General features: G+C 41.3%; 1 protein-coding gene across 2 annotated transcripts in view; it reads left to right on the forward strand.

The window, feature by feature from the left end:
- MDFIC (MyoD family inhibitor domain containing) overlaps positions 1-25,648 on the forward strand; it is a 100,017-nt gene that overhangs the window by 47,269 nt on the left and 27,100 nt on the right. For both annotated transcript variants that reach the window (XM_075014785.1, XM_075014778.1), the window contains exon 4: positions 25,027-25,302. In XM_075014785.1, coding sequence (XP_074870886.1) covers positions 25,027-25,302 — 276 coding nt within the window. The remainder of the gene's footprint in view (positions 1-25,026; positions 25,303-25,648) is intronic.

Below are 25,648 nucleotides of genomic sequence, written 5' to 3' on the forward strand. Positions count from 1 at the left end.
GAAGGTGCTCGCTTCCATTCTTCAGCATAGGCTGGAGTTGCAGAACACCCACACTTTGTGTGCCCAGCCCGTGCGCTCAATGTACACGTCGAGGAACTGTACCCAGTGGTTGATCAGGGCCTGCAGAGTGATGAAGTAATAACCCTTGCGGTCGATGAACTTGGCTGTGCTATAGTCTGAGGAATGGATGGGAATGTGGGTCCAGTCAATCACCCTGCAGCAATAGGGGAACCCCAGGGTGATGAATCTGGCCACAGTGGTATACACGTCTGTGAGATGGATGGTCCTCTGCACCGGAAGCATGTCGATGGCTGTCACAACACGCAAGGAGAGAAGACAAAACACACATATCAGGGGCTGAGGAAAGGAGCCCCTGGGCCCAGGGAACTCCCCATCGGCTCTCCTCCCCTCCCCTCCCCTTCTCCCTGAGGTCTCCGGGAGCTCCATGTGTGAGGCTGCACCCCAACAGCAGAGCTATGTGAGGGTTGGATGGCATGGTCCTTTGGGGACAGGGCTTCATCACTCGCATCCCTGACCCCACTTCCTAAGGGTCCCCCTTGAGTGCGATACCCCATCCTCCTCCATGCAGGGCCTGCAGCCCGAGAGCACCTTACCTGTATAAGCACAGCCCTGACAATGGACTTCTCCATGCCAAACTGCTTCCCGATGGAATGATAGCTGTTGGGGGTGGCAAGCTTCCAGAGGGTGATGGCAATCCGCTTCTCCAGGAGGATGGCAGACCACAGCTGGGTATCCTGTCTCTAGAGGGCAGAGCAAGCCAGGTGCAGTGCTTCACGAAGGTGTTCTGCATTTCTAAGCAGAAGGAACTAGAAGTGCTAATAAATAAGTACAACTATGACATGTTGGCATCACAGAAACTTGGTGGGATAATACACGATTGGAATGTTAGTATGGAACGGTACAGCTTGCTCAGGAAGGATAGACGAGAAAAAGGGAGGAGGGTTGCCTTGTGTGCTAAAAATGTACACACTTGGACTGAGGTGGAGATGGACATAGGAAATGGATGTGTGCCTCTGGATTAAGCTAAAAGGGGTAAAAAACAAGGGTGATGTCCTGTTAGGAGTCTACTACAGGCCACCTACCCAGATGGAAGGGGTGGATGAGGCTTTTTTTTTTTTTTTTTTTAAACTAACAAAATCATCCAGGGTCCAGGATTTGGTGGTGATGGGGGACTTCAGCTATCCACATGTATGTTGGGAAACTAACACAGCGACACACAGACTATCCAGTAAGTTCTTGGACTGCATTGGAGACAACTTTTTATTTCAGAAGGTTGAAAAACTTACCAGGGGAAAGCTGTCCAAGATTTGATTTTAACAAATAGGGAAGAACTGACTGAAAGTGGAAGGCAGCTTGGGTGAAAGTGATCATGAAATCATAGAGTTCACAATTTTAAGGAAGGGTAGAAGGGAGAACAGCAAAATAGAGACAGTGGATTTCAGGAAGGTGGATTTTGGTAAACTCAGAGAGCTGGCAGGTAGGGTTCCATGGGAAGCAAGACTGAGGGGAAAAAACAACGGAGGAGAGTTAGCAGTTTTCCAAAGGGACATTTAAGGGTCCAAAAGCAAGCTATTGCTCTGTGTAAGAAAGATAGAAAATATGTCAAAAGACCGCTGTGGCTTAACCAGATGTTGCGTGAGCTCAAAATAAAAAAGGAATCATATAAAAATGGAAATTACGAAGGATGAATATAGGCAAACATTGCAGGAATGCAGGGGCAAGATTAGAAAGGTAAAGGCACAAAATGAGCTCCAATTAGCTATGGGCATAAAGGGAAAGAAGAAGACTTTTTATAAATACATTAAAAGCAAGAGGAAGACCAAGGATAGGGTAGGCCCATTGCTCAGTGAGGAGGGAGAAACAGTAATGGGAAACTTGGAAATGGCAGAGATGCTTAATGACTTCTTTGTTCTGGTCTTCACTGAGAAGTCTGAAGAAGGAATGCCTAACATAGTGAATGCTAGTGGGAAAGGGGAAGGTTTACAAGATAAGAAAAAAAAAACAAGTTAAAAATCACTTAGGAAAGATAGATGTCTGCAAGTCCCCAGGCCCTGATGAAATGCATCCTAGAATACTCAGGGAGCTGATGGAGGAGGTATCTGAGCCATTAACTATCATCTTTGAAAAATCATGGGAGACAGGAGAGATTCCAGAAGACTGGGAAAAGGCAAATATAGTGCCCATCTATAAAAAGGGGAATAAGAACAATGCAGGAAACTACAGACCAGTCAGTTTAACTTCTGTGCCAGGAAAGATAATGGAACAAGTAATTAATGAAATCATCTGCAAACACTTGGAAGGTGGTAAGCTGCTAGGGAACAGCCAGCATGGATTTGCAAAGAACAAATCATGTCAAACCAATCTGATAGCTTTCTTTGTTAGGTTAACGAGCCATGTGGAAAAGGAAGAAGCAGTGGATGTATTATGTGGTATACCTAGATTTTAGTAAGGCAGTAAACTAGGCAAATACAACTTAGATGAGGCTACGATAAGGTGAGTGGAAAACTGGCTGGATAACCATACTCAGAAAGTAGTTATTAATGGTTCTCAATCCTGCTGGAAAGGTATAACAAGTGGGGTTCTGCAGAGGTCTGTATTGGGACTGGTTCCATTCCATATCTTCATCAACTATTTAGATATTGGCATGGACAGTACGCCTATTAAGTTTGCAGGTGATACCAAGCTAGGAGGGGTTGCAGCTGCTTTGGAGGATAGGGCCAAAGTTCAAAATGATTTGGACAAATTGGAGAAATGGTCTGAAGTAAACAGGATGAAATTTAATAAAGACAAATGCAAAGTGCTCCACTTAGGAATGAACAATGAGTTGCACACTTACAGAATGGGAAGTGACTGTATAGGAAGGAGTATGGCAGAAAGGGATCTAGGGGTTCTTGTGGACCACAAGTTAAATCTGAGTCAACAGTGTGATGCTGTTGCAAAAAAAGCAACCATAATTCTGGGATACATTAACAGGTGTGTTGTGAACAAGACATGAGAAGTCATTCTTCCGCTCTACTCTGCACTGGTTACGCCTCAGTTGGAGTATTGTGTCCAGTTCTGGGTGCCGCATTTCAAGAAAGATGTGGAGAAATTGGAAATGGTCCAGAAAAGAACAATGAGAATGATCAAAGGTCTAGAGAACATGACATATGAAGAAAGGCTGAAAGAATTGGGCTTGTTTAGTTTGGAAAAAGAGAAGATTAAAGGGAGATATGACAGCAGTTTTCAGGTATCTAAAAGGGTGTCATAAGGAGGAGGGAGAAAACTTGTTCTTCTTGGCCTCTGGGAATAGAACAAGGAGCAATGGGCTTAAACTGCAGGAAGGGAGGTTTAGATAGGACATTAGGAAAAAGTTCCTGACTGTCAGGGTAGTCAGACACTGAAATAAATTGCCTGTGGCAGTTGTGGAATCTCCATCTCTGGAGATGTTTAAGAACAGGTTAGATAAGTCTATCAGGGGTGGTCTAGACAGTACTTGGTCCTGCCATGAGGGCAGGGGGCTGGACTCAATGACCTCTCAAGGTCCCTTCCAGTCCTAGCATTCTATGATTTCAAAGTTCTGGAGCCACTGATGGTCATCCCACTGGTGGTCATCCCACTGCCCCATGGCCATCCCATCCCACCAGTTGCTGTGCCTCCAGACCCACCTGGTCGCCCCAGAGGGTGAGTACAGGTGGGCCCATGTGGCAGCATGGGCATGCTCCTTGAGGGTGGTATCTAGGTTGTCCTCACTGGGGAACATGGGGAGGATGGCCGTGAGGAGATTAAGCAGAAACTGAAGCACCTCTGTGTCAGGCCAGTGCAAGCCTCAGGGTACTCTGGCACCACGGCTAGCTAGACAGCACTGTGACTCTCTTAGGAAGTGTGTGAGCCCTGCTGAAGCAGCTGAGCTGTCCCTCGTGGAGGTAGGCAAGCCCCAGCTTGGGCATGGACCAGGCATGGGAGGGGAGAAGCTTTAAGTCTGTGCCTCGCCAGCTTGCCAGCACTCCCGGAACTTCTTGCCATCCATGCGACCCTGTCTGACAGGGTTCTGAGGGCTGTTCTGTTGAGAGAGCAACTGGGCAGTCTGGCCGCTCTCTGTCGACAGAGTGGATCACTCTTTCAATACACTTTCTTGTCTAGCTGCAATCTGTCAGAAGTTTTATATGAAGAAATCTTCCATCAATAATTTCTGTCGACAGATTGCTTTAGTGTAGACGTAGGGTATGTGTCTGTATTCAGTTGCTTGTTGATAGTGGGCAGTACAGGTCAGGTTTGAAAACAGCCTGACAGTATTTCCTTGTTATATGTTAATAGTCTCCATTTGATCTTAAAATTTTCCAAGCTTGGTTCCTGTGGAAGGGTGTGTTTGCATGTGGGGAGTCTCTTGAGTGGTTGTGTGTGTAAATTTTTCAGGACATTAGAGTGAAATCTTTCAAATGATATCTGAATTATTTAAGGCTAACAAAATGCTCCCAATTTTTAAAATACATTTTCTCTTTTTCACAAAATTTACTCAAATTGGCTGACCTGTGAAACTTTGTATGGAAAGACTAAGCTGAACAATTGGGTTTGATAAGTGATTGTAAAATCACTTCTCAGTCTTTGTTAACATCATAAAGTACTTCAGATACGGAAGATATATCTAATTTTTTCCAGAACCTAATGATCCTTACCCAATTTGTATCATACAGTGTATATTTTCTCTCCTCAGGATTTGCTGGAATAAGCTTAATAAAATAGTTTTAAATATGTCTCTAAAAAATCCTGGACATAACGCATTAAAATTCCTCTTTCCCCGTTTTATTGGGAACAAGTGAAAATTATGTGTGAGGAAAAAAATTACAGATCCTACCAACATTTTTACTACATTCTGTCATCTGTAAATTCTGATCAGTTAAATCCATATCTTAGCTGTTGAACTGTATATAAAATAGCCTTAGATTAAACAAGAATTGTCATTACATAAATTTAAAACCGAGAATGTGGTTTGTGAAAATATTGTAAATCTATGTAATTTAGAATACAGCATATTAATGGACACAGTGATTTTGCTTGAATTCCAAAGGAAGTTTTCAGTCATGTTAGAGAATTTAGGGCTGGTCTGCCATGGATTGAGGATCTGAAGAGGAACACTGAAATTCCCGTGTAAGTTTCATTATCTATTAGCAATATTGGATGGTGATGACTGGGGTTCAGATTAAAGGCTTTATTAGTGAGTCTAAAGTAGATTTGCATATTTCCAGTTTTGTATAATTTAACTATTTATCATATCTTCTCTTTTGGTATGTAATTAGAGTTGTCTTATGAAATAACTTTTGCCCCTCCCTAAAAATTAATAATACAGTGATAAATACTGATTCTTCATGCATGAGGGGTGGAGGGGAGAGAGAATTCTCTCCATAATCAAAATCCTTCCACTTCCTTCTAGTTGCCACAGCTTAGTATATTTGGGTCCTCCAGTATTTTGAAACTGAAATACCGTAATGCTTTACAATAACCACATTGCTTTACAATTGTTTAAGCAGATTTATTTTGTTTTTGGTAATATTTTTGCATTTAAACATCAATCACAGGCAAGTGTCCTATGAAGCAACGGTATAGAAGCCATGCTACCAAAGAGCTGATGATTTGTAAATGCACAGAACACGCTGCTTGTGTTTAATCCTTAAGTATTCTTCTTGCTCTTCTTAGACAGAATCCTTTTATTTGACACTCAGAATCCTTGCATGTTTACATGTGCATATACATACATAATATATAAAAGTCACACACAATCCTTTCCCATCTTTCTTAGTAGTATTTAGCATATCTTAATACAGTAAACCCTTGATTTTATGGACCCTGATAGAGCGGACTTCAGGAATAACAGACACATAAAATCTTAAATACGCACCCACCTCCCTCCTGTGCCCCCAATGGACTTAACATTGCAGAGCCAGAGCTGCCATGCGCTCCTCCCACCAGGGGTGGTGCGCGTATATGGGCGGATGGCACTTGTATGTGCCCCACTGCTAGTGGGAAGTGTGTGTGGCAGCTCCAGTGGTGGCGGCAGTTCTTCCAAGTCTCAGTGGTGACAGTTCTTGCTGCCACATGTGGCGGAGCTGCCAGCCGCAGTGTGGCTTTTGCTGCTGCACACATTGGAGCCGCCAGCCATGGCGGGAGCCTTGCTGCCACGTGCAACGGAGCCCTCAGCCATAGCAGGACTCCCAGATGTGGTGTGGCTTTTGCTGCGGCATGCAGCAGTGCTTTTGCTGCTGTGTACCATGGACCCTTGCTTCTGTGCATGGCAGGACCCTCAGTCATGGCGTGGCTTTTGCTGCCGCATGTGGTGGGGCCACCAGACATGGTGGGATTCTCGCTCCTGGGCATGGTGGGACCCTTGCGGCCACGCGCAGAAGGGCACCCAGCCACAGTGGACTATGGCGGCTTGTCCTGTGGCAGTGAATAGCGGGCATTTTGGGGTTGGTGGTGGAGGGGCTGGTGGAGCCTGGTGGGGGGGGGTCATAGTAAACCCTCTGATTTAATGGACATCCGGGTTTAATGGACACGTCCTCCCACTTGTCTGTTAAATTGAGGGTTTACTGTATTTCCTTTATAAAATCACAGTTCCAGCATTCTTATTACTATATCCACTCTGTCTTCTTTTCCCTCATTTGTTAGGGTTTTTTTTTTTCTCTCCACTTATTTTGGACACTTTTTTGCTTTCTCCCTAGTATTTCCCACTACTTGGCCTCCCTTGCTTACTGGAAACATTTTATACCTCTTTATCTTCCTCTCCTCTACTTTTGAGAGTTTGTAAGGCTTTTTTGTTTCACTTTTTTCACTGCAAAGATAAATTGTGATGGGCCAGGGGGTAGAGAAAGAATGACTGGCTTTTTTTTCTTTTTAAACAAAAGCTGCAATGTAAAGATTGTATTGATCCAGTTTAGCCTTTATGGTATTTGGAACAAAATCTAGCTTGAAAATCTTGTTGCTGCTCAGAGCTTTTATTATAACTGTTTAGACTACTGGGGATTAGAGAACAGTGTATTAACAATTTTATGAAAAAAGTTGCTGTGCATTCACAGACTACTGTGGCAGTTCTTGTTTTCTGGCTATTGCAGTTTTTAAAGTTAGTGTTGTCAAGTTTCTAGCCACAGAAAACTGAGCACCTATGCCCTGCCCTTGGCCTGCCCCTTTTCTGAGGCCTGTTCCCAATCAGTTTGTTGTTCTCCCCACAGTTGCTCATTTTGCCAGGCTGGGTCAGGGAGTTGTAGTACAGGAAAGGACTGAGGACTCTGGCTGGAGATGCAGGCGTGGGGATGAAGTGCAGGAAGAGGTTGGGCCTTAGGGCCAAAGAGTTTGGGGGGTGCTCAGGACTGGGAGAAAGGGGGTTAGGTTGTGAGACCAGGTTCAGGGTACAGGTTCTTGGCAGCTCTTAGAAAGCGGCAACAAATACTTGTATTGCTTAGGCAGAGGGGCAGCCAGGGCTTTGTGCACCGCCCTTGCCTGTAGCTGCCACCACGGCAGCTCCCTTTGGCTGTGGTTCTCAGCCACCAGTCCTCAGCCTAATAGCCTCCTAGCTGGGGGCTTTCTGGTCCAGTAACATCCATGGTCTTGCTGGACTACAGATGTTGCTGGATCTGGGAATCCCAGTTTTGGGAGGTGCAACCTGTTTTGGAAAATTTAATGCAGTGGGAGCAGAATGCAAGAGTTGAAGAGCTTGGAGGCAAAAGATTTTTGATAATTATTTCTAGGGAGATTGTTCTACTACAGTTGAAACTCCTTCATCTGGGTGTCTGTAATCCAGGAGTACCTATGATTTGGACCCTGGTATGGTTAGAGCACTTTAATGAAAATAAAAACAAATATAAGTTTGTATACAGTGCAACAAAAAAGTATACATACGTGTATGTACTGTACTGTTTAGGACAAATTTAACTTGTAAGCATGAGAAATGGCAGAGTCCTGTACTGTACAAATAGTGTTTTTCTGCTTAGTTACCTACATATGATAATAAAAACAAAATAACGGTTTAAACACGGTGCATTAAGGATTCTTTTTATGACATATTATATATGTACATTGCTCTGTAATGGTTTGTATGTATAAAAGCTTTAGTAATAGACTTTGTTTACCCTTCATAAAGTTTTATACCCGTGGTCCAGAAAATTCCAGAATCTGGCATAACCTGTTTTCCAAGGTCATTACATTAAAGAGAGCTCAAGTGTACTAAGATAATTCAGTCTGTTCATAATTAGGGCCTTGTGCGTTACACAGAATAGTGGGGCCAAATATTGTGGCAACAGCCTTGAAATTCTGCAACAGCATCACTTCATTCTTTTGCTGTAAAATGTCTTTCATTCCCATTCTCTGTCTGCCATGAAAACATGCCCAGTGATAGCTCATAATTCGAAATATTGGTTGATGTAAATTCTTTTTACGAAAGTGATTATCTAGAATGGACAATTTATTATGGTCTTCAAGCTATTGGTTCACTTCCCCGGGGATTGGCTCGTATTGTCCAGGCAGCCTGGTTTAGTGGCCTCATGTACGCCCCCATGTTTAATTCCCTAACACTGGGGCCTCAGCTACTGCACTGCTCTTCTAAGTTGCCAGCCACCATTTAAGTCTCCCTCTCCCTGGCAGATGGCTGGAGTCCATTTGTTGCTCCCCATGTCTCTTCTGCATACTTCTTTGGTTCAAGCAGGGAGCAAGCATTCTGATCCTGTTACCTTTTGAGGAGAAATCTGTAAAGCAAGAGGCGGCTTAGGTAGTTTACGTCATAAGAGAGAGGCAGAAAACTAAATGTCAGGTGTCTGACTTCAGTAAAATTAATTTTGTGTCTTCCTGGAAAAATACCAAATTATACCCCTGCAGAATTGTGGAATACATGAGGCTCTGAGTGAGGTGAAGGTGGCAAATCACATTTTTGATAGCTGTAAATTCAGACTCTGCAGAATCAGATGGTGACATTGCATCTGTTTACACTTGATTCATATTTGTGAGGTTTTTTTCCTCAGTGTTTTTGTTTAAAAAAACCCAACACCAATGCAAAAGCTCAAATTATGCAATAGAATTCTCTGGCAGTTTTCATGATCACAAGATATATGTAGCCCTCAATGTAGGAGACTAGACAGGTAGGCAAGGAGGGAGGATTTTTAGGTTTGAAGATACTGGAGAGCATGTTTCAAAGTTTAGTCAGTGGGGCCAAGGAAAAGAGAGTGGTGGGGACACAAACATAGCACTGAGTTGGAGGAAAAGGTTGAAGGACTAGAAGTTTAAGGTAGGATGTACCTTAGCTTATTAGTAGAGGCATATAAAAACCAAAGGCTGGTAATATGGCAGGATTCCAGTGGCAAAGGAAGATGAGATGGGACAGAATGGTAAACTTAAAGGATTGGCATTAGTAGTTTACTGGAAAATAAGGAGAGCTTAAATTAATTAGAACTTGCTTGCCAAGGCAGAAGTGTAAATGAAATGGCAAATTATATGAACCTTGAGTACTAAAAATGAGAAGTGGGAAGAAGCTGTAAATGCTTTTCCCTGGAGCTCTGTCCCTTTGGCACTGGTTGCAGTGCAGGGCGGAGGACTTTTATAATTAGGGCCAAGAAGTGCAAGGAGGGAGGCTGGGATGTATTGTGCAGCTGCTTAGTCCTTTGGAGACAAAGGGAAGAAGCCAGATTGTGCAACTGTTAATGGTGAGGACGAAACTCTATTTGTGGAGATTATGGGGTTTGTATAACCTGTGCAGGGAGGAAGGTTACTTTCTCTGCTGTGGGCAGAGGGTGTACTTTGGGGCGTGGGGGCAGTGTTTTTAACTGCCATTTTTAGCTCTGCCTGAACTGGACAAGTACAGAAAAAAGGAGTTTGACTAAAAAGTTAAGCACTTCAACTGAAAACAGTGTTTTTTGGCTGTGTGATCTTACAGATCAGTTATAAAGCCCTGTAGAGAATGGTTTTGTAATGGAAATTCTGACACTCTTACTATACTATCACAAATAGTGCTGCTATAATAAAGGCTTCACTAATGTGTCTGCACTTTTTGTTAAGAGAGTAATCATTGTTAAAGAGCAGAAAACCAGATGCTTTTTAAAAATGGGAACGAGTTCATACAAGTCTTACAGCATCTGCCTTCTAAACACACTCCTGCAAGGGAGTTTTCAGAAAGAGCTCTATGGTATAAGAAGCCCTTGAATGAGAATCATTGAAAAGCTGACTATTAGCAGATTCCAAACATTAGTTAGGAATATTTTTAAACATGATGGCCACTAAGTAAGCTGCAACAGAGCCATATTACAGTTGTAGAAATTAAAGGAAACATCTTCAGTTTATAATGAAAACTCTCATTTTTATTGCTGAAAGGTTTTTATAACAAGACTACTTTAGTACTTTAGTATGTTATAGATAAAAAAACAGTATTCTGCTGCCATTCTGTAAATTCTACAGGATAAGGACTTGTGAGTGTCACTGGCCTCAACTGTATTGAAATTGTGTGAGAATAATGATTTCATAGAGATTTATGTCTTGTTCCATGAACTGCAAGGAGGATCAGAATTTTAACTCACTGGAAAAGAAAGTAGTATGGGCAATTTCATCCCATTGTGGCTGTCTGCCCTAACTCTTCGGTGAATGTTCTATTACTCATCTTGCCCTGTGAATTTATATTTTTGTTTCTCCACGGTTTTTGTCCCTTGCTGCCCCTGCACGTCACATATGACATCTAACTGGTCCTATAACACTGTTGTCAGTTATTTGCCAATTATAGTCAAATAACAGTGCAGCTTCCCAAATTATTTGGCACTGGTTTTGAGCATCTTGTGCTTTACTTCCTCTCAGGAAACGGATTGGGTCACTTTTACAGGAAGTTCAGTCTTTGTAGGACATGATTAGTCATCCCACTTTCTACAATCTTGAATAAGGCAGATTATAACTGATACACACAAAACTACTGATAACTTACTAATAAATCTGTTTTTGTCAATCATTTTTTTGCAGTGACTCTCAGGTATAAAAGGATTGCCAGGATGGTTGAACACTGTAATAGTGCAGTCAATTAAGAATTCTTTCTAGAGCATTATATTTTGTCTGGTACTGTAGAGTAAATCATGGGTAAGAAAACCGATGAGTGTGCTATTCAGTATAGCTGAAAACAAATCAAAATTTCACCTGCAGTTAAGTGCTCAATTAATGAATATTCATAGACATTTCAGATAATTTATTTTTCACATTTCTTTTCAGTGCTGAAATATAACATTGTAAGCATCTGAAACATATCATGAAACAAGAGTTTATCTACATGCATTATTTGTACTCACTTAAGTGTATCAGTACAAAACCTGTGTGGATACCAGCTCTAAAAAACCTCCCCATCACTTACCTTTCCAGCTCTCAAAATTGCCACTAGTCCTCTAGGAGAGGAAGACTAAATGTTAAAACATCATGAAGTGCACCTTGTATCCCCCTCTCTTCCTTTCTCTACCTTAGCCCCAGGACCTCCGTTTTGCATTTCCATACTTGAATGCTCTATGACTGACTGCCAGCCTGACAATTTGGAATCAGATTCTGGTCCTGAAAGAGGGAAGCTTTGCACTGTTACCAGATCACTTTGCTGTTTCAAGTGTAAAGTATTTGGCATCACCTGGACTTATTGCATTGTTAAGCTGACTGCTGACTTAGCTTTCCTATTTACACTGCCACTATTCCCTCACGTTATTTTGCCTCCACAACATGGATATTATGTTTGCATTATGAAAAGCATCAAGTGTCTTTGTGCTCCTTTTGGTTCCTACCCTCTATGCTTTTTCCTTATTTCATTTTCCTTTCTACTCTGCTTTAGCTCTTTTTTCTCTGTCCTGTGATATTTCGTTTTAGTTGACGCATACCATCAATCATAAGAGAGAAAGAAAAGAGGAAGAAAATAGTTGCAGCAATGGTGTCAGAAGCACAGATCCATTTCTTTCTTTTAATTTGCAGTGATCTAGTTCTGATCCACCTGCTCTTTGAGGATATTTCTTTTTCTTTGTGTCTGCTTCTTCTGTTTTCACTGTTTATCTCTTTCTGAGTCTTATTGTTAGGTCTTAGTCATTTAGGCTCTGTCTACACTAGAGGGTTATGTCGACAAAAGTGGCATTATGCTGACAGAACCCAGGGAGCATCCAGATTACCGAGTGTGTTCTGTGGACAGAATGCAGCACTTTTGTCAACAGCCATACCCCGCTCCCCACGAGGAAGAACATATATGTCGACAAAAGGCAGGTCTGGTCATTCTGGGGAGCCTTTTGTGGACAGAAAAGGCCCCTGGGGCACCGCGCAAGTGCCCCGGGGATACCCTGTCCACAGCAGTCAGTGCTCTATAGTTCCTGCTGCCGGCCCGTCTTAAAGCTACAGAAAGCCTGGGAAACTTTGGCAGGAAGCTAACAGCGTGAAAGCAGCAGAGCTACAGGCTACAGTCCCCTAAGCCCTCACAGGCACACTGTATCTAGGAGCCTCACAGATGGCTGAGCAGCATGTACTCCCTGACCACCCTAGCCCCTCGAGAGACTAGCCAGAGGGGTCCTGGGAGCCAGCCCTGGGCAGCAAGAGGTGGGCCCTCTCCTGGACCGGGGCCAAGGTCCAGGCTGTCTTGGACCTGTGGGGCGAGGAGGAGATACTGAAAGACCCCAAGGCAAAGCTCTGCAGCACCCCCATCTATACCTGGATGGCAACCACCCTGGTAGAACAGAGCCACACACCCCCATCCATGGAGCAGGTATGGGAGAAGGTGAGGGAGCTTTGCCAGGGCCTGGGATGCTGCCAAACACTCCAGGGCAGGACCTGCCACCCATCCTTGTTACGGGGAGCTCCATGACATCCTGGAGGTGGGGTGGGGGGGCACATCACCTCCAACTGGCAGGAGGAGCAGGCCTCCAATCCCCAACCTCCACTGGGGTTGGAGGCAGACACAGCTGAGGATGCCAGCAGCACCCTGGACATCACCCCAGGTCATGGGCCATGGGTGCAGACAGTGAGTCCACATCTCCCATACAGATGAACCTCTGCAGCAGTATCGTGCTGATGACCATCATGACCTGCAGAGGCCGAACACACATGTCAGGGACTGAGGGAGGGAGTCCCTGGTCCTGGCGGGGTGCGTGTCTTGGTCCCCTTCTGTCCTCCTCCAAGTTCACCAAGAGCCCCCTCATGAGGCCACCCCCCATGGCAGCAGGGCTGTGTGAGGGTGTGATGGCAAAGTCTCCTGGAGATGAGGCTTCCCCCTCTGCCCCAGTCTTACTCTTTGTACCACTGACCCCACTTTCCAAGGGTACCCCTGGGGTGGGACTCCCCTCCCACCCACTCCCCATGCAGGGATTGCAGCTCAAGAGTGCCTTACCTCCATAAGGAGGGCCCCAACAGTGGATTTCCCAACACCAAACTGGTTTCCCACTGAGCGGTAGCTGTCGGGGGTGGCAAGCTTCCACAGGGCAACTGCAACCTGCTTCTCCACGGGAATGGTTGGCTGCAACTGGGTGTCCTGGTTCCAGAGGGCAGGAGTGAGCCAGGCTAGAACTCCAGAACTGCAGAAGTTCTGGAGCCACTGATGGTCATCCTACTGCACCATCACCAGCCAGTGCCCCCAGTGGGAACTGGTGTGGTGCCTCCAAATCCACCTGTGCTGTGGGGCTGGGGGCGGGTGATGGTGCAGGTGTGACCATCCAGCAGCAACAGCAAGCTCTTCAAAGGTTGGGAAGAGGAGGATGGCTGTCAGGATGTGCAGCAGGTGCTGAAGCACCTCTGTGTGGGGTAATCACAAGGTTGGGGGCTGCTCTGGCACCATGGCTCTCTGGAAGGAGCTGTGTCTCCCAGAAAGCATTGAAGCCCTGCCCTAGCAGTTGTGCTGTCCCTCATGGAGGTAGGCGTGCCTTAGCATGAGCAGGGAACAGGTGTCTGTGTGTTTGGAGGGGGGGTCCCTTTAAGGGTGTGTCTCGCTGGGGCTCCTGGAAGGAAATACTAACCTGTGACCCTGTCTGCGGTGGTTCCAGGTAGCCGTTTTGTCAAAAGAGCAGCTGTGCAGTGTGACTGCTCTCTGTCAACAGAGTGGATCAAAAAGAGCGATCTACTCTGCGGTCTAGACATGTTCTGTTGACAGAAGTTTTGTTGGAATATATAGTATGTTTTTTAGTGAAATAGTTGATCATATTAGTTTAGTCAGATCTTGTATGAAGTTTAAATTCTTGAATTTTCCTATATATTTTTGGTGGAAAGTATTTTCATCTATCACACATAAACTCCCAATACTTGACTTAGAGACTTTTCAGTAGTGCAAATATTCACAAAAGAGTTAAATATCTATGATCTCTGGTACGTTATTTTGGTCTATCATTTGTATACTCACAAGTCTATGTAAATGAAAACCAAACTTAAAGTCAACCAAATAAAACAACATGTCCTATTAACTACAAAGAAATCTTCACTGAAATTATAACAAAAATAACTCCTTTTTCCCCACCTCAAACTTTTTGAAAATTGAGATGTCAGAATACAGCTTGAAAAGTTATAACACTAATTGAGCACAATAATGATGAAAATATTAGAATAAGGACATAAATTAAGGTTCCATTTCAGATATCTGTAAAACGATTATCACTTTTGTAATTGGTCCTGTTATATGTGGTTTCAGTTAAAAACAATAACTACTTGCCAGACAGGGAAATGGAATACTTCAGCTATGGCTACACTAGTGAGTTTTGCTGACAAAACCGGGGAACGTCCACACACAAAATGTGTTTTGTTCATGGTATGTTTACAAAAGTTGGCATTTCTGCTGGCAGCCTGCCTCTCCCAGGTGAGAAAGAGTGCCTGTTGTCGAAAAGTTCTGGAGACAGAAAAGGAGTGTGGATGCTCATGCGGGAGCTTTCTTTAGACAGACAGGGCATCCAGGACAATGGGTAGCCCTGTATGCTGTATTTCCAGGTGTCTGTTTTGTCAAGAGCGTGGCCAGACAGCCCAGCTGCTCTGTCAATAGAGGGGAGCGCTCTTCGGATTGGCTTTTGTGTGTGGCCACACTCTGTCAACAGATGTTTTATTGGAAAAATCTCTTCTGACGGAAATGTCTGTCAACAAATGCTTCTAGTGTAGCCATAGCCTTTCATTCTTTTCCCATGCCCTTGCAGAGCGACTTCAAAAGTGTACATAGAGGCTGTGTCTACACTGAAGCAAAACTTTGAAATGGCCATGCAAATGGCCATTTTGAAGATTACTAATGAGGCGCTGAAATGCATATTCAGCACCTCATTAGCACGCTGCCGACCGCAGCTCTTCCAAATTGCTGTGTTTCACGTCTGTGCAACTCGTCCAGATGAGGGTCCTTTTCTAAAGGACCCTGCCAACTTCGAAATTCCCTTATTCCTATATGCTGATAGGAATAAGGGGCTTTCGAAGTTCATGGGGTCCTTCAGAAAAGGACCCCCTGTCTGGATGAGCCACGTGGCAGCAAAATGAGGCAATTTTGAAGAGCCGTGGCTGCCGGCGTGCTAATGAGGCACTGAATATGCATTTTAGCACCTCATTAGTAATCTTTGAAATGGCCATTTGCATGGTCATTTTGAAGTTTTTTTTCCATGTAGATGTAGCCAGAAAGAGAGAACCTACCCAGGAGAAAAAATATACAAGATTTAATGACTTGTGGGAAATAGAAAGCTAGTATAAATATTTTTTTTTTAATTCAGTAAGAGGCTGGATCGACACAAGTCCCTTCCTTTCGAAAGGGGCATGTTAATGAGCGGGTTTGAAAGATGTTAATGAGGCACTTCAGTGAATATGCAGCACCTCATTAGCATAACGATGGCCGCAGCAATTCAAAAGTGCGGCTTTTCGAATCACGCACTGCCCGTGTAGACCTTCCAAAAGGACCCCCCCTCCCTTCTTCCTATCTGGTGTTAGGAAGAAGGGCTTTTGAAAACTGGGGGGGGTCCTTTTGGAAGGTCCCGTCTCCACAGGCGGTACATGATTCGAAAAGCCACACTTTCGAACCGCCATGGCTGCCATTATGCTGATGAGGCGCTGCATATTCATTGCAGCGCCTCATTAGCATCTTTCGAACCTGCTCATTAACATGCCCCTGTCAAAAGGAAGGGGCTCTTGTAGACACAGGGAAAGTGTTTTTATTATGCACAGCCTCTTACTTCACTTTTTTTCTAGTGCATGCAGATTCCAGAGGTGAGCATATATCTACCTAGAAAGTTCTGTCTCTTGCATTCCTGAGAAATAATTGTATTGTGGATTAGAGAAGGAAAGCCAGCTTCTTACTTTAACTTGAAGCCTGGTCATTTAGGGCTTTGGAGCAATCTTTTGTGTGGTGCATGTGTGTGCTTACAAATGGATTGATAATTGCTGCTGCTGTGCAAGCTAAAGGTCTACTATGTATACAGCGGTCTTCCCTGCTTTCGGTGTTGCTAGCTTCTTTGGGCTCTTTTGAGAGCTTCCAAGTTGTCTTTTGTTCCAGGTACCAGCATAGTACAGTTTAGCTAAATCTCACACACATGTGTATGATGATGGCACCATTAGAATTTGAGATGGAGCAAAAAGCCTCTTGGCCAGTTGAAGATAATGAAAAGGCAGGCAAATATTTTAATATTAGAATATTAATACATGGACAGTTGTTTTAAAAAACGTTGAATGGAATAATTCTGCAGAACTCATCAGTTGCTTTTTTTTAGAATGAAAAAAAAAAAGGATAGGCTTTTCTTAGATGGTGATGCCAGCATTTGAAACACCACTCGAAGAAGGAGGATTCTGAGTTGCATGATCATGTAGTTCTTGACATTTTTCATGCAGTGTTACAGCTATTTCCTTTTGGACATATCAAAGAATTTTTAAGCAACTTCCTCCTTCCCTTCAAAGGAAGTGCAGTCCTCCAATACTCTGAGACCCAGTGCTGCAGGTATACATACGCATATTTGAGAATACCTCTGCCACCTGAAGAACTGATTGTAAGCAGCTGAGGAAATGAAGTGCCACGAAATTTAAAACCGTGTTTGATATTTATCCAACCTGCTCTTAAATATCTCCAGTAATGGAGATTCTACAGCCACCTTAGGCAGTTTATTGCAGCACTAAACCACCCTGACAGGACATTTTTTCTAACATCCACCTTAAACCTCCCTTGCTGCAATTTAAGCCCATTGCCTCTATCTTGTCATTAGAGGCTGAGAAGAATAATTTTTCTCCCTTCTCCTTGTAACAGCCTTAAGTAATTGAAAGCTGCTATCATGAACCATTGCGGCCTTCTCTTTTCCAAACTCAGCAAACCCAGTTCTTTCAGTCTTCTCTCATAGGTCCTATTTTCTAGAACTTGAATCAATCTAGTTTCTCTTTTCTGGACCCCCTCCAGTTTTTCCACATCTTTCCTGAAATGTGCTGCCCAGAAGTGGACACAATACTCCAACTGAGGCTTTATCACCACAGAGTAGAGCAGAATTACTTCTCGTTCATGTCTTGCTCACAACACTTTTCTGTTAAGGTATTCCAGAATCAAGTTTAGTGCTTTTTTTTGGCAACAGTATCACAGTTGACTCATACTCAGCTTGTGGTATACTATGACCCCTAGATCCCTTTCTGCAGTACTGCACCCTTGAGTGTCACTTCCCATTTTGCATGTGTGAAACTGATTTGTTTCTCCCTAAGTGGAGTACTTCACATTTGTGTCTATTGAACTTCATCCTATTTTCCTCAGATCATTTTGAATTCTGACCCTATCCTCCAAAGCACTTGCAATCTCCCAGCTTGCTATCAATAACTACTCTCTGTGAATGGTTACCCAACCAGTTATACATCCAGCTGATAGTAACCCCATCTAGCTTGCATTTCCATAGTTTACTGATAAGCAGGTCATGTGAAACTGTATCAAATGGTTTGTTAAAGTCTAGGTATACCATGTTCACTGCTTTCTGTTTATCCACAAGGCTTGTTATCCTACCAAAAAAAGCTGTCAGGTTGGTTTGATGGGGTTTGCCCATGACGAATCCATGCTGATGCTTGCTTATCACTTGCAAGTGTTTGTAGGTAGAATCCTTAATTTTTTGCTCCATTATCTTTCCTAGCAGTGAAGTTAAGCTGACTGCTTTGTAATTTCCTGGGTTGTCCTTATTTCCCTTTTGGTAGTTGGGCACGATATTTGCCCTTTTCCAGTTTTCTGGAGTCTCTCCCAATTTCAGTGACTTTTCAAAGATAAGTTAGTGGCTCATATGCCTCCTCATCTGCTCCTTGAGTATTCTAGGATGCAGTTCATCAGGCTCTGGTAACTTGAAGGCATCTAATTTTTCTGAGAATTTTTTAACTATTTCCTGCCTATTTTCACTCTTGCCCTACCACATTCCCACTAGCATTCACTGTGTTGGACATCCATTCTCCATCAGCCTTCTTGGTGAAAACTGAAACCATTAAGTACTTCTGCCACTTGAAAGTAAGGATGCAGCCCCACAGCATGTGTGCAGGAGAGGAAGGTAGCTTTGCGTCTCCAGGGTCTCGAACCCCAGGCTCGCAGATTAGAAGGCGGGGGGTTTCCTGACTAAGCTGGTTGGGTTTCTGGAAGTCATTCCCTGACCAGGAATGAAACCTAGTCTGTGTTGGTGAGAGTATAAAATTCTAACCACTAGCTCACCTGGGAAATCAAGTTCTTCTAGGCTGTGTCTATACTGAGCCCTAGTGCTGACAGTTTTAGGCAAATAAGCAGTCCCAAAAATGCAAATTAGCAACTTATTTGCATATTTATGTGGCTAGTGTGCATATTCATGAGACTAATTTCCATATTTACAGCAGAAATCTGGCTGTGTAGATGTGATTCCGCCAGTAAAGTTCCCCTTTGTCAGCAGCCCCCTTACGCATGATGTTTTCCAGGCTGTGAACATGCAAAATATGCTTATGAATATGCATTAGTCACATAACTATGCAAACAGGTTGCTATTTTGCATTTTTGGGACTGCTTATTTGCATCAACTGTCGGCACTAAGCGTCAGTGTAGACGCAGCCCGAGAGTTTAGAACTAGTAGATCTCATCCTCTCATGTGGTTTTTATTCACAGATTGGAAGAGGAAAACAAACTTTTCCTGCTTTTTATAGTTGAACTCTGTTGGTTTCCAAACTTAGAATCAACTAGCCATTGAACTGAACTAGCTGAATAAACTGAATTGCAGATAATATTCATGTTGTACCCACAAAAGGGAGTGCTCCTGTTAAAAGGTGGTTTAGAACTTCAACAGACTGATTCCGGATGTTTAGCCGGTGAATTCCATGAGTGGTTTCACTGTTTTTAAAATTTCCATATGTACTGCTTGATACTGTTTTTTATATTCAATTTAATTTATTTTAAATTATCTTACATCTTAACATAGGTTCTCAGTTTCAAATTTTATTATAATCATGTTTATGTTTTTAAAAAATGTATTTAATTTAAATGTAAAAAAAATCTTTAAAAATATTTCTTAAAATCTTTTCTCCAGCCTAATGGGAAAAGGTTTGTGACACCTTTTTCACTTCTCAAACCTGCACGCAATTGCCAAAGGTCATCTCCATCTCTTTAGATTGAAAACTGTTATAAAATATATTTTCCTCTACCTACTATGTTTGGTGTTCTGTAGATGTGTTTTTGACATGTTCTAACAAACTGTTCTCAGTGTGGGTCTTGTAAAACTTGAACTAGCAATTTCACTAAAGGATTTGCTTCACAAAGAAAACCTGTTTCTTACTAATATATTGTATTCATTTTGAAGGTGCCACTTGTAAAACATAAAGACATTTCTAAAAAAAATGATTGATGCTGTTAGTTGGTACGTTGTTTCCCTTGTAAAGTCAGCATGGTATAAAAAATTCAGTGTGAAGAATTGATTTTAAAAGATAGATTGTACCTTGATGGTACCTTGTTATTTAGTTAATGTATGCTTTGTGTGATACAGAAGGTGCAGTGTATGCTATTTGTTTCCTAGAAAATATTCAAAATAATTGCTGACAAAAGCCACTTCACAGGTTGACTCAAAGGGTACATCTTGTAATCTGAATGTTAATATTCTAGATTGCTATGCAGAGCTACCTATTGAAGTAGTTTGAAAATTCATGTATAGGCTAGTAAGGATTTTAGTTTGAAAAGTTGGGGGCGAGGAGGGGAGGGAGAAGCAGGGGAAAGGGGAAACTACTGAGGTCTTGGAGTCCTACAAGCTTTACTAAAATTATATGCTTGTTTGTCATTTCTAAAACACAGACTTCTGTCTAACAGTCATTTTGAAATGTTGCCTTTTCCATCAGGATTTTCTTTTCTAGAAGCAACCGTATAGTCATCTTAATTTTACTTTAAATAGAGACAGTTATTGTTGTGGGATTTCTTTTTAATAACTCATGGTAGTTTATTGCAATGTGTTTTTACTCAAGACCAGGTTTGTGTCATGAAGATGAGCTGGCTAGAAATCAGGGGTCTGACTTTTCAGCCTGTGCTGAGAGCGCTTGTGAACAGTAATCATTCTGATGGAGCGCACAAAATACAAAGCATGGAGGGCAAATCCTTTGGTGTTTACTGGACCAAAGCAGGGCCTTCCTGACATCAGAAAGATGATCACTTGGTGTATTTAAAGTGTTTTGGAACAAAACAAGTTGCAAGTACATGTTTAAATTTCAGCAGTACTTCATACACCTGAATACCCTCAGAAGACACCATTTTTTCATTATTAAAAAAAAATGCAGAAAATCAGATCTCTTATTGTATCTAAGTTGCTTGTTGTTTTTTTTTAACATTATTCCAAAAATGTTGCTGTAATGAGTATTGTGATGTTATGTCCTGAACCACCCTATAGTGTTTGATCTTCTGTCTAGATGTCAATCTGATGAGAGGTAATAAACAGGAGGACATTTTTCCTTTGGTGGGCTGATTGGTAAACTCCACATTCAGTTGTGTTGCCAGCCTTCTGAGTTGCTTTTGAAATGTAATCCAGTTTGCTAATTAGCTGTCTCAGTTTTTTTTCCCTTCATGTTGATGTTACCATTTGACAGACTACAGTTCTAAGGAACTTTTTGTACTTTACATACATAATAAAGTATGAGTAAAATCCTAAATGTCTTTACACAGATCTTTTTATGTTAAAAAGCGAGTTTCCTGTGCTTGCATATATTTTCTCTTCAAGTGAACAATGTTTAGTCACAGATACAAAAAATGGGTATTATAGTTTTCTAAATATTTGCAAATCACTGCAAAAATCAAATTTTTTATACAGTTGACATTTATGTAGGGCTATGTGTTTTATATTTATATACAAGTAAGCCTTTTTTGTAAACTTGACAACTGGCTTGCATTCAAACTCTGAATAAGAATGAAATAATCACTTCAAAATTATCAAATTGTGGACTAAAATGTTAAAATGCTGCACTCTTTTATTACAGTGTACTCACCTGATAATTAAAATATTGTATAATGTTGGTTAAGTAACTGGGGTTACTGTATTAAGGCCCACTTTGTAAGGAAATGAGACAGCCATGAAACACACTAATAGATTATATGTTATAGCAATATATTGTCTTTTTATTGCTTTTCCACAGGCAGCAGATTCATGTATAGTTATTACTAGCTATATTATCTGCAAGTTTTCTATCAAGAGATTCACTCTATTGAATCATTAATCCAATATTTATCATTCTTATTGAAAATTCACTAGTCTTAGCGCTGTATAAAATATTGACCTAAATTCACTGGTTTTGCTACTCATTGAAAACATTTTAACTTAAAAAGCATAGTATTTCGTAGGACATTTGAAGCTATTCATTGTAGGTGTTTAAAACTACAATATTTCTGTGTTGTGAAAGTAAAGTTTTTTTTTTACGTGTCTTTAACATATATTAGGTGACCAGTGCCTTTCTCGTTTTAAGATGCTGAATGTTCATACACTTGGTATTTGAAATTTTGATGTATGTTACATTAGTTACTGAATATCAAGAATAGAATTTTTGCTCATACATAGAGTGTAAAATGAGGTCTTTTGTAGCAGCACATGGCCTGTTTAGAATGATATAACAGACTCTGAATGTTCACATATCAAACAAAATGCCATCTTTCTGTAGAAAAGAGGTGTCAGAAAGTTTCTTTGTACCTTTAACGCATGTGATTATGTAGTACAAAATGCAGAGTTTGTAAAATTTCTTGAATATACAGGCAAAAAATGAATAATTCAAAACAACTCATAAGTTCTACATTCTATTGTATCTTTTATAACGCAGGCAGAAGATAGCATTGTGTTCCCAGTAGAGCTGAATTTGCACAAGTTACACCTCTGAAAATGCCAGATGGTCTATGGTCTACTTTTGAGAGCTGTCACATATGTAAAGATTTTAAAAAAGAAAGACAGCTGAATGAGAGCAGTGGATCATTAAAGGGAGAGTGAGGGTCCCTGGGTATCACTGTGTTTTAAGAAGCATTGTGTCATTTCCCATATTACTCTTAAAAAAAAAAGATATACACAACCTTTAAAAAATAAGGTAAAAATATTTCTGTTTTAAACCAAATGGTTGTGACTTAATCTTAGAACTGTCAAGTGCTTTTGTTCTTTATGCTAGAATGCAGTCATATGGTTCCTAATTGGTTTCAAGTGTATTTTAACCGTAAGATTCAAGTCTCCCTGGTGAAAAATTATCAATAAAGTTAAAATAAATTTAAATTGAGATAACTAATACATTTGGGGGTTTTATTCAGATTTGACCTACATATCATATGTGAATACTGTAAAGCCAGTCAGCTAAAAAATTGTATGTTAATACTAAAAGGCTGAAGTAAGAGTACTTTGGGAACAGAATTATTAAAAAAAAATCTTTACTAAAAACAATAAAATGAATTTAAAATAAATAACTCAGTATAGCTTAGTTTCCCCGAGACTTCCTATTCACCCACAAATTGACAGAAGCAGACATAATTTTGAAGATTGAAGATTGGATAATTTGTCAAGTTATTGTATTGTAATAAAGCTCCAAACATGCACAAACAGTTGTAAGCCACCACCACCAATTTAGCTGGCTTGGAAAAGGTCATAACTGTCAATTTTAGTAATTCTGTGTCTAGACACACAGAATTCGTGCCATTTCTTCTTGTTTTCATCTATTGAGGAAGGTTATCCACTCTCTCAGCAACCTCATGCTGTTGGTGCTGCTGTAACACTTGGTAGCATTGCATCCTAAGCTGAATATTTTCCAGCAGAAATTTGAGTGGGCAAAGCAAGTTTAGTTTCCTCTGAGATCTGGAAAATAACACTTAACTTTTCCTAATTATATACATTGGGGTTGTAAAAGAACCATTGTGATGTAATGGTTAAAGCTGCTAAAATGTGCCTCAATTCCCCCATTTGCAAAAAGGGAGGTAAATGTCACTGGAAAGTGGCTTGAGACCATTGTATGAACTTAGCCATATAGGTGTACAGTTTTATTATTATGTAAATGTCATGTACATAGATTGTTCACTACAGTATGTTTGCAGTGCCTTATCTAGTAGTATTTCCAAGTTTTCTTTTTCCCAGAATTGTTTCTAGACCTTTTATGTTTCTGAAGACAAGTTTCCAATGTTAACAGAATATATAACAATACTGCCAGAAGTCTGTAGAGAAGGCAGCCTAAGTGCTTCTGCTGTTGTTCCTAGGTGTGCCAGGCTTCAAAACATGCGTCAATTTTGGTATTTCTATTCCACATCTGCAGGCAACAGTGAAATAGTGAGGAATTAGGTCAAATTCAAGCTGCTGCACTTGGCAAAGCTGTTAGGGAAAGTAGCCAATAAACAAAGGCAGGGAGATGAATAATAGAGCCCTAATTTCCCCCACCCCCACATCCTCTCCATTGCTGCACAAACTGGGAGGATGGCAACCCCTCCATGAAGACCTGGCACATTCACTATCAAGCAGATTCTGGAGGTGATGGGGGGGAAAAAGAGAGAAACTTCCTCTGTGTTTTATCTGAAGAAAGGCTGTGTGTAAGCACAAAAGCTTTTCCTTTATATATAACTTTTAAACAATAGATACATACACAAATATTTCTTCATGTTTTAAGATATTGTAGGTCAAGTTTTAGACCAGAGATAATTTTTATTCAGTGGTAAGACAACCCTATTAATAGAAATTTATAACAGAAGTATTTGTGTAATTGTAACAAGAGCATTGTGAACTAGTGTTAATACTTCCTGGAAACAGTTTAGGCAACTGTTCTTTTGACCCTTTAATTTTATTGTGGTTATAATTTGAATTAATCTATTATAAACATTTCTAAATTGTGACTTTGAATTGGGAGGATCTCATATTTTGCTTGCATTGCTGGTTGCCATACAAATCAGTTAGTACATTGCTTTTGAAAACGTATCTGTTGGTTGAGCCAACTGTCACAGTCTGCAAAGCCTGTATCTTAGTCCTTCCTAAGAAATACTGACCTTCACAAGTTCAAGCTCAGAATCTTGCTACTTACTTAGCCCAGTAGTAAGGTTCTCCTTGTTTTCTTGGAAGGCTGGGGGTATGGTCTTTGCTGGCCTTCTGGCCTCCTGTTCCTCATCGCATGGGGTATTTTCACCAACCCAACTGTGCTCTTTCTCCTATTTCACTTTTGTACTGTCATGCATTGGTAGGCTCATTTCCTGCTCTCCTGCCCTCCCTGTTTTGTTTCATTTCCCCTATTACCTTCCCATATTCTTTTTTTACTGTTACCACATTCTAACTCCTTGTCTTCCTGTTTTTGAATCTTCCTTCTCTTTCTGCCTCTTCCTTCTCTTCCTCTCCCTGTAGGTCTTCTCTGCTTTCCTGCCCTCTTTCTCTAGATGAATTATAAATTGTACAGGGCAAGAACTATGTCTTATTCTGACTTTGTGTCAGATTTATGGCATTATATGAATTTAAATTCCACTGATTTCCACAATTTTTAGTTTAGAGATTTTTTTTTTAATTAACTTACACTCTTCCACTTTCTTTCTGGTGACTGAATAAAGGCAATGAAAAGGTATGTCACCTGTCAGGTTCAGTCTGCTTGGATGCCAGTTGTGCTAACTCTTTCTCTGTTTCATTTTAGCACAACCTCAGCGCTTGCCTGAGCCAAATACTTCAGTATTGGAAAAGAGCGAGGAAGAAACTGGCAAGATACAGAACGGTCATGCAGGTCTGAGTAATGGAAATGGAATTCACAACGGGGTCAAACATGTAACAACGGAGAATAGAAAATGTTCAGCTCCTGTTTCACAAAAAATGCACAGAAAAATTCAGTCCAGCTTGTCTGTCAACAGTGATAGCAGCAAGAAGAGTAAAATAAGCTCTGCATATTCTCAAAAAACAGGTTCTTCTCCTGAAGGTAAGATGAGATTGTTATAAAAACAAACAAAAAACCAAAACCCCTCTCATCAAAACAAATATAGACCAGCTAAACCCATTTTCTGTCATGATTACACAATGAACTAAATATAATTGAAGAGTATCGCTCATGCTCCAGCAAATAAAAATCATTAGGATAAAACATGTTACTTCCCCAAAAGAAAAATGTTAAGTATTTGAAGGAATAGAGAATTTCCTGCATTCAAACATTTCTCTACCAGAGTTGGAAAATATTTTCAGACTGAATAGTTGCAATTCTAAATTGACAACATCCTCAAAAATACCCCATAAATAGTGTAAAAGCACTGGTTTCAGAGATGGCAAAC

This window comes from Carettochelys insculpta, chromosome 1 (genome assembly GCF_033958435.1).
Source record: "Carettochelys insculpta isolate YL-2023 chromosome 1, ASM3395843v1, whole genome shotgun sequence".
Lineage (NCBI taxonomy): Eukaryota > Metazoa > Chordata > Testudines > Carettochelyidae > Carettochelys > Carettochelys insculpta.